Raw genomic sequence first — 9,848 nt, forward strand, 5'->3', positions numbered from 1 at the left:
GGTCTGGACTCTGCGTGGGTCAAAGGCCGGAGGAGCTTAGACGTCGTGTTCGGGGAGGAGGCATTCGGCCTTCGTGTGGTATGCCGTGCCACTATTCCGTCTATCGTCCGTCGCAAAATAATAGGAATCGGGGATGGTGAAGAAGCTCGACACGGGACGTCTTAACAGACGGAGCGACGACCGAGGAGAAAAAAAAAAAACAGAGCAGATCGACTGATGAACAACCCCTAGGACAGAATGCAGCCGTACCTTGCTGGGCCTGAAATAATAAGCGGCAGCAAGGGAGCGGAGAGATGGGACCCAGCAGGAGCAGATGGTTGCCGGCTGGGGGACTCGCAACGCGTCATACGAAAGGAAAATGGAGGGGCATCTGGCGGTGGCCTGTCCCTCTCGTGCAGCTATTACTGCGTGCTCCAAGCAAGCAAGGCTAGGCAAAGCAGGCAAAGGCTCTCTTGGCTTCGGGCTTTGGATGCTTGGGTGCTTGGGGTGGCTGGCGGCAGCGGCAGCAGCAGTGTCCGTAGCAGCAGCGAGAAAAAAACTGGCAGAGAAGAAGCAAACGATAGTGACGGCCGGCGGTGGGCTACCGTGGGCATATAGGCGCTGAAATGGAGTGAATCAGGTGGAATGGGCTTGCTTCTTGTGCTCCGCCTGTCCCGCTCCCAAGGTCTTTGGCGAGGCGCGGCGCTGGCATCGGCACCAATGAGGAGGATTCTGGGCGTGAGGGCGCATGCTTGGCAAGAGACAATCGCGGGCATGGCACGGCAGCGTGGCAACCGGTTGATAATGGGCGGAGACTGCCAAGGAGGCTGGTGATAGGTTGAGTAATGGGCTCAGAGGCACCAAGAGGGTCTCGGGGGTCTTGTGGTGGGAGCTTGGACGGCTTGGACGAGTCGACGAGCACGTTGTTGTCTCGGCAAGCTCCAGTATTGCTCTTGGTATTTCTTGGGTGCTGGTGGTCGAACTTAGAATGCCCCTGTCGATGCGGTATTGGCGTTTCTGGGCACATGTCTCACGGCATGTCGACGGTTCGATGTAGACGAATGATCAGAGCCCTTCACGCGATGCCGCCGCAGACCTCGCCGTTGAACCGTTGCGTTTCCATTGCCGCATTGCCGTGGTCGCGACTGATTGCCGGTCTTGTCCCGTCCACCGCATGTTGAACGATGCACTTTAGTCTTTTTCATCTCGTCTCGCTGTAATGAGTGTTGGTGTCTTGACTCTTGACATCCATCTGGCAGCTCAAACCAGGCCGCGCCAAAGCCTGTGCGCTGATTTTAGCTCGGGCAAGCCGCAGACGAACACCAGTCGCACATTTTCCTGGGCAGACAGCGACTGAAGCCCCCCAAGCCGGGACTGGCGACAGGCAATGGAACGCCAAGGATTGGCTCTTTGGATTCGGCATGGAGGGGCGATACGACGGCGACAGGGAACATGGCGATAGGGTCGGGGCCACGGATTGCGGTAGACTCGAATGCGGGGGTGGCCAGCAAGCCCTGCCCTCCACCCTAAGCAGTCTGCGCAGCCAATGTCTTGCGCGAAATCAGCGAGGGCGACAAGGTGTCTGCCTGGGTTCAGTGTCTTCAGAGGGCTGTTTCTGGTCGTTCCAAAGCCATCGCCGCCGTCCTCGGGATGCGATCGCCTAGCGCAATGTCACCAATGACATGGGACTGACGCTCGTACCGTACCGTCGAAGTGGCTTCTGGAAGGGATCTTGAGGGACGTTTCGGGATATTTCGAGATGACAGGCAGCGGGGGGAAACGCCCATCTGCTCGATTGACGCTTGATGAATGATTCATCCCATCATTACGAACGTCGAGGATGCCCTGGGGTTGCCCTCTGGACGAACCAGGTTGTGTAACCGCCCAGGAAAGTCTAGCCGGATCGCATGCCCGCAACTGTGTCAGAGGCAGCTGCACGACACGCTGACTGACTTGGCTGAAGTTCGAAGAGGTGGGATGATTGCGATTGCGATTGCGATGGCTCGCAGCATGAAAGGAGAAGACTCAGTGGTTGGTCAATTCGAGGGCGAAGAAGGAATCCAGAAACAAAAGGCCCTTGGCTCTTGGCTCTGCTCCCTTGGGACTTGGTTGCCAAACGGCAGGGCTTGGCTTTGTGACCATCGAACTGTCGATCTGGGCGAGCAGCTCGCTAATCCAGGCCATGTGGATGCTGTGCCGTAAAAGTGAAGATTTTGCGCATTGGATCTGGTGATGCGGGTTTGAATGACAGAAACGGGCATGGAAATGCGCCGGCCACAACACAGCGGAAGGAAGGGCCCCTGTGTTCCTTCCCACACTTTTCGGGTAGGGGCCACCCACCACTGCTCCTTCCTGCAATGCGTTGATGCACTGGACACACACTTTTCCCCTCGTCGCCTCCAACAAACTCGGACACCTCCCGTCGCCATCACCACCACCTCCTCCATCAACCTCCATGAACAAGATCCCGCATCCTTGGACGCTACCAGACACCCGCCGAGACACCGTTCAGGAACCATCAAATGACATCCCGGACTAGCAGCGGTGGTGAGCCTAATTTGGCGCCACGAAACATTCAGCTGCACCCAACCGCAGAGAGACAGAGAGACATGCGATGACGCCCTCGCTTGTTGACGATGTCTCTAAGGTCTCTTCCATGAGGTCCTCGCTCGCTATTCGCAGGAGCATCTTCGCATCGGCCCCTCAGCTCAAAACCAAACCTCGGGAGCCTTCGTCGTCATCCTCTATGCTCCTCCTCGCAGTCGTCGGCACCAGGGCCAAAGCCTCAAAGTCGACCGGCGACCTGCCTCGTTCGGCCGCCATCGGGACGTGGGACCCTCGCGTTTCCACCGAACAAGATGCAGCTAATGCTGTCTTGCATGCTTATTCCCCCACATCGAACCCGCCGCTGCCATCTCGACCGCAAATGTGCGTCTTCTCGTCCAAGTCTGACAGCTTAATGCAACCGCAACGCCATTGCATACACCAATCAGCCCAGCCGCCCTTCCGCCATCCTGCACCCGCGCCGAATCGGTCCCAGCCCCTCACGATCCTCTGGGCGGAGTGACGGCCATGTTCCGCTCCAGGAGTGTCTTTTTGCTGGCCACCTGGCACAGTATCGGGATGTTTCAACTGCACGGCTTTCGGCTCCAAGCCCACGTTCTTGGCATATTTTCATGATGGCATCACCAACTGCCGCTGCTCGACTGCCACTGCCACCATCCCAAGAAGCGAGCGACAAAAGCAATTCCGATGCCATGGGACGACTCGAGGGGTTTAACATGGGCAGAGATGCATCTCAGAGGCACAAGCTCGCCCGTCATCGGCCACCACCGCGCACCATTCGCCAATCCCCCAACCCGTGGGTCATGGCCTGTTGCCCGCCTCTCAGCCGCCGTTCCTCATTGCGCTAAAAGAGCTCTAAGCTCCAAGGAGGCACACAGGATCGTCTCCCCGCAGGCATCTCGACCTCTTGCCTGGCGGAGAGGGGGACATCCACGAGCCATCTGCCAGTGTCTTTTTAAGTGGAGTTGGCGCTGGCTTACCTTGAAAGCCTGTCGGTTGAGACCTCGCTACTCGTCGCGTGGGATTCCAGCCGCCCAGCTTACGCCCACGTCTGAAGCCTTGTCCATTTCTACAAATCCCAAGTGCCTCTGGATCTATTGAATTAAGGCGTGGCAGCAATTTGAAAAGTGCTTCAATTGCTCGTCATGAAGGATCTACAACACGTTGCCCTGGCGGCTGCTGCTGCTACGGCCGCCATCGCACAAACGTGCGCTGACGTGATCGAACCAAGCTACACGCCTCCTCAGGTCGCCGCAGGCTGGCAAGCACAGCTGGTTGCGAATGGGTACAAGAAACCACGGACTATCCATGTCGATGGCGAGGGTGCGCTGCTTGTTCTCGACGCCGCCGTGGGCGTTTACCATGTCACCTTCAAGGACAATGGCGGGACTTGTCTCACGCTTGCCGAAAGCAAGCTCATGATCAACAATACCCGCGTACGGCCAATATCATCTTTAATCAAAGTTCAATCACTGACGTTCCATCCAGTTGACCCATGGTATGGCTCTCTCTGAAGACGGCAAGACTATCTACGCTTCCTCGGTCTCTCAGGTCCTCGCATGGGCCTACGACCAACAGACCGGCACCGTCAACGCAGAGCCTGCCGTTGTTATCGACAACATGGCGAACAACGATCAGACGACACGCACCCTCGTCATGTCCCAGGCGTCCAAGAATTGGCTCGTTGTCTCCCGTGGTGTCGATGAGAACTTCGATATCGATGCTCTGGATACTTCATCTGGTCATGCCCAAGTCAACGCCTTCGACCTGAGCAAGGTTGGCAAGGATCCCTACGACTACAACGCCGACGGCAAGCTATTGGGCTGGGGCATTCGCAACGCCGTTGCTGTCGCCGAAGATCCAGCAACGGGCAACATCTGGGCGATGGACAATTCCATTGATGATATCACCCGCAACGGCTTCGACATCCACGACAACAACCCTGGTGAAGAGTTGAATCTGCTTGGCACCGTCGCGAACGATACCGAAGCTAGAAACTACGGCTACCCCCGCTGCTTTGCCGTTTGGGACACCAGCATCCCTCTCAACGATTCTCTCCATGTCGGGGACCAGTTCTCGATGGAACAGAACACTACCATGAATGACACTCGCTGCCATAACGACTACATCGCTCCTCGGTTGACTTTTCAGCCGCACACTTCTCCCGTCTTCCTCAAGTTTGACAAGGACGGCTCTCGCGCTTTCATGTCCTTCCGCGGCAGCTGTGAGTAAAACGCTCGCTGGATAAGCAAGCAGCATGCTGACCGTTTCGCAGACAACCGTCCTGAACCTGTCGGTTATGCCTTGACCGCTGTCGACTTTGCCAAGGGTGAACCTGTTGCCAGCAGCGACTCGACTGATGCCCTCATGAACATCATGTACAACAAGGATCTCAGTACTTGCCCCGATCAATGTTTCCGACCGGTTGGTCTCGCCTGGGACTCCAAGAACAGACTCTTTATGACTTCCGACAGCACTGGCGAGATCTACGTCCTCCAGCAGAATGATGCCTCGCCTACCTCTACCTCCCCAGGCTCCATCGTTACCTCAACTGCGAAACCCGATATAGCGAGTGGCATGGCGCCATCTTTAAGTCTCGGCTTCGCATCTCTATGCAGCTTCTTGTTTTTGTACTTGTAATCTGTAATTCAGACGACTTGGTGACGAGTCCTCCGATGGAATTCGTGAACGTGAGATTATTCCTGTAAATTGATGCATGATATATATACCGCTCATACAAGGGCAGATTACTGCAACTGTTCGCCATTAATGAAAGTGCGCTTGCTCATCAAGCAGTAATGTTGTCATTGAGCTTAAGCCTTGGTTGTACCAAGCAACATTGAAGGCATATCGCCTTTACCCACCGAGTGCAGGGCTTTTTCTACCCCAAATCAAGCCAACGTCACGGGAATTGTCGGGCAAAAGGCCGAGCACAGCCGATAGGAGACGTCCACGTATCAGGACTGGGGCATACACACTTGTCAGCTTGCCTGGTGCTGTTGGCCATAAAAGCTGACAAGTAGCCGGCAGAAAAGAGACTGCCTGGGCACAGTCTGATTTCGAATATTATTTCCCGGCTTTTTGTTCAATCTTTCCACCAGATTGTGTTTCGGCATTTGCCCGGGCACAGTAAACTCCGTCTGTCGCCATGCTTTGCGAATACTGTCTTCCGATTTTTCAAGGAATTGATAAACCTCCCCATCCAGACTGGAAGCCACCTCAGTACCGAACATTGAAGCCATTTGAGAAGTCTCACCACCCGAACTGGAAGTCACTTGAGATCTCAGTTACGCAAGGCTGTATGATTTGTAAACAGCTGCACTGGAAAACAAGGGACAGTTCGCCCGATGAACTTACTGAGTCGTCATGGACGTACTACCTTTTGGATTTGAGTGGGGAGCAAGATGGTGCCATGCGTCTTACTATTGGCACTGAAAGCCGAAGCGGGGTAACTCAAGAGGAATACCTCCGTATGGTCCCTTGCCGTTTCATAAACACAAATCCATCGATTGGCAGCAGGAACGGTAAATTGCCTGCGTCCGAATCGTTGCAGTCTGCCCGAGAATGGATGCGTTTATGCTCGGGAACGCATGAGGATTGCAGAGGACCCAACCAACCAGACACATTTCCCACTCGATTGCTTAAAATAGGGGTCACTGGAGTAAAGCTCATTTTGACAAAGGACAAGAAACCAACTGGGACTTTATGCTGCCCTGAGCTACTGTTGGGGCCCGCCTCCTTATAATTTTCCACGCCTTACAACTTCGAATATGGACGAGATGCTGCAGTCGGAGATTCCAAACGCAACGCTCCCGCTTGCATTTCGCCAAGCGATCAGCTTCGTACAGGGCCTAGGCATTCATTACGTTTGGATCGACTGTCTCTGCATTGTCCAAGAAGGCACTAAAAGTGCCGAGGACTGGAAATTCGAGTCCTCCAATATGAAATCCGTTTACTCGAACTGCGACTTATGCTTGTCTCTGGACCGAGCCACATCCCCACAAGAGAGCATCTTACATGGTCCAACTCCCGAGTTCATGGCACCATTCGAAATCAACACCACTGGGATTTTCGATGCGGACGACTTTTCTACTGAGAGCACAAAGTGCGTAGTGTTCGCCAAGCATTACTTCGAAAATAGCCTCTACCGACTGCCTCTTGGTTTCCGGGCATGGGCACTACAGGAGAAAATACTCCCGAGGCGTGTGCTAGGATTTGGCGAGGGTGAACTATTCTGGAGCTGCAGGCAGTTGCCTCATGCGTGCGAATCGTTTCCCTCAGGTATAGCCTCCTCGGTTGTGCCAGGCTTGCCGTTTTCTCCCTCATTCATCCCCGTCACATCTGACTTAACAAATTCATTCGATATCTGGTGTGATTTAGTCGGTGATTACTCAAACCGAAGCCTCACGTACCCGGAGAAGGACAAGCTGGTGGCGTTTTCCGCAGTAGCTTCACTGATGGAAGAGGCAACCAGTGACTGCTGTGTTGCAGGCCATCTCTGGAAATCCATACTGAATGGTCTCTTATGGCAAACGGATCAGTCAGAAACCCGTGGAATCGATGACTGTCTAGCAATTAGGGAGACTCTACACATCCCAACCTGGAGCTGGGCCTCTGTAGGGGGCAGGGTCTGGTTCAAGACAGCCAGGGAGTCCTGCACAAGCGGATTTACACCTTTGGCACGCGCGACTCGCTATTTCGAACCTCGGAAAAGTTTAATTGACGGCGACAGACTACCCTCTGTATTGCTCGAACTAGATGGCTATCGTATCGAGGGTATTATCAGAACTCAAGCGGCCGATGGCTATATGTATGCCTATGAGGGCTTCCGGCATACGCTCATCATTGACCATCCCGCTGGCTTTGAGAGCCAAGTCTTCTGCTGCAACATAAGAATGGACCACGTGGGCATTGACAATGAGAGAGCGATATTCTGCCCGATTTTCTTGCGGACCATGTCATCATTTCTTGGCGAAGGAGAATGCGACTTTGCATATGGAACTTTTCAAACTTACAAGGGCTTGGAAGTAGACGGCCAGAGGGTTTACGAAAGAATTGCAATGGGGTATATCAGACTCACACCGGGAGTGTCATGGCATGAAGTTGTAAAAGATTTGGGAATGGAACGGAGTTCGGTTTTGCTGGGTTGAGCGATTTAGTCGGCATCACCTCGCTCTGCACCAGAATTGAACTCACAATATGGACATGGCATTTGAAGAACATAAACTTGTTGGCAAATTTTGGAACACCGCGCTGCGAGAGGTATGAATCTCGCTCTGTTCTTTGGCCTGTATACTCTGTGATCGCAAAAATAAGGAAAAGACGACGACTACATTAATGAATGTCCATTTTCTTCCTTCCCCTTGACACAGGGCTCTGATGGCTTGTTGACAGCAAATACCAATTCCTTACCTTAGCATACCTCAGGAGGAAAAACCAAAACAGAGGCCGTGGACATCAGGGTGGTTTGAACATCCGAACTACAAAAAGGGCCTGCGAGAGTGTCGCGTGACCTGGGCAGTAAAGGGGGCCAGCCTTAAACCACTGAACCAAACTTACTCGATCTACGACCGGAAACCTCGTGGCGGAAGGGGCGAGGCAACTGCCATAAGTAGGTGCCTTCCACGTGAGGTGAGGTCACCCAAAGGCTCACGGAGGAATTCAGGGCATTGATCTGTCCCTGCCACTCGCCAAGTATAGTACGGATGATTCTTAGATCGAGCCGTTTCATGAAGCTAAGGACCTCCCGATCTGATTTGTCGCGGATTCGTTTTTAGATCAGTCCAGACGGAGGAGATGCTGAGGCCATCTGGAAGCTGCCTGAGCAGCTGTTCGCTAGTCACAAGCTGCCCATCGTAATTGCCATGTCTTTCTATTCTCATTTCTCAGCCTGCGGTATGAGCGCAACTTGGTGCTAGGTGAAGTTGCATGGTTCCTTCCTCCGATAGGTGAACAACGTTGTGCCTGGCTTTCCTGTCTGTGTACAGCCATGGGTTGAGTTGGGAATGGCCTCATGATCTCCAAATTTACCCCGTGCGTCCGTAGACCTATTGCGGAAGGAACTGTCTGGAAAATCTCATGGCAAGGGCGATCCATCAGTTGGATGCCTTTGAGTAGGGGTACCAGAGGCTTGCTGATACCACGTTCTCTGAATAATTAATGCCGCTCTTCTAGTTGCCACTTAAATCAATAAAAAGCCCCTTGAGTTGAAATGGTTTGTTCTTTTGATAGTAAGTGTGCTGAAAATCGTGTCCCTAGTGCATCCAGCCCTTGCTCCTTCTCTTGCTTCTCTGGTGCACCTGCCTCAGGCTGTGCGTCTTCGTCCGTCGTCGTCTCGAAAATCCGTCACTGTCTCGGAGGATAAAAATCCCCACCCTCCACCCCAGATCTCCTAACTCTTTCTCTCCTCCACTACAATTTAACAACTTTCACTTTCACATCTTATCACAACAACAACAATGGGTCTTCACCCCTTAGTGGTAGACCACTTTGGCGTCCTTCTTCCATCACATCTTTTGCCTTGAAGCCTGGAAGGAAAGCAATGTTCAAGTCTTTTGAATTATTGTTCTAACGCTGTGAGTATTTGTTATTTGTTATTTCCTATGTTCTTCTCAGCTGTCCGCCCCCACACCCCCCCCCCTCCAAAACTTGACCAGCAGTCTTGCTAGCTGGCTTTGCTTCTTTGATTCCTTCCCTCGCTCCTGCCGTCAAGATGGGTTGTCCCAGTGGCCAAAATCCCTTCACAGTTTCGACCATCCAAGCCCAACTTCCCTTGCTTCCTCTGTTCCAGTCATTGCAAACTTTCACCGGTCGTCACGTGCCTAGCACCGATCCTTCCCCGCTGCTCTTTTTCTTTTGGCTGGTCTAGCGCCTTCGATCTAGAAGTTCAGAGCGAGACGAGGCGGTCGAAGGCCGTCTGATCACGTGGAGCCCGTTGTCCTCCCCTGGCACAAAACAAACCAAAATTTCCTGCCTCTTCCGCTCCCTTCACACTCCAGCCAAGTCAGACCACCATATCTGTGAAACCTCCCAGTACTGCCTCGAAGCACGAGAAGAGCATTTTCGGCCAGGCTTTGTCATGATCATCCCCCGATTTAATTTCCTGTAAGGGCTTTCTTCTGGGACGTATGAAACATCTGCTGTGGCCCAAACACCGCGAAGAAGTGCAGTGCGCTCAGTCTCGGGGTAAGTTTCACCAGCCTCAGCATTCGCAACACCATTACAATGCTCTGCTACAAGGCAGTTCAAATGAAGATTGCTACTCGGGCTTTTGCTCCGTCGGCGACATTCTGGGCTTCTGGCAA

At 53.3% G+C, this 9,848-nt stretch overlaps 1 protein-coding gene across 1 annotated transcript; it reads left to right on the plus strand.

Annotated features, from left to right (window-relative positions):
- Positions 1-3,689: 3,689 nt before the first annotated feature.
- On the plus strand, positions 3,690-5,184 carry COL26b_001353 (uncharacterized protein; the record flags this gene model as incomplete). Its single annotated transcript, XM_053174306.1, has 3 exons — positions 3,690-3,980; positions 4,033-4,768; positions 4,820-5,184. The coding sequence occupies 3 exons, from the start codon at positions 3,690-3,692 to the stop codon at positions 5,182-5,184; spliced, it is 1,392 nt and encodes a 463-aa protein (XP_053041616.1).
- Between the last annotated feature and the right edge of the window lie 4,664 nt (positions 5,185-9,848).

Source organism: Colletotrichum chrysophilum (genome assembly GCF_026319265.1).
Source record: "Colletotrichum chrysophilum strain AFK26 chromosome Unknown scaffold_6, whole genome shotgun sequence".
In the NCBI taxonomy this organism is placed as follows: Eukaryota; Fungi; Ascomycota; class Sordariomycetes; order Glomerellales; family Glomerellaceae; genus Colletotrichum; species Colletotrichum chrysophilum.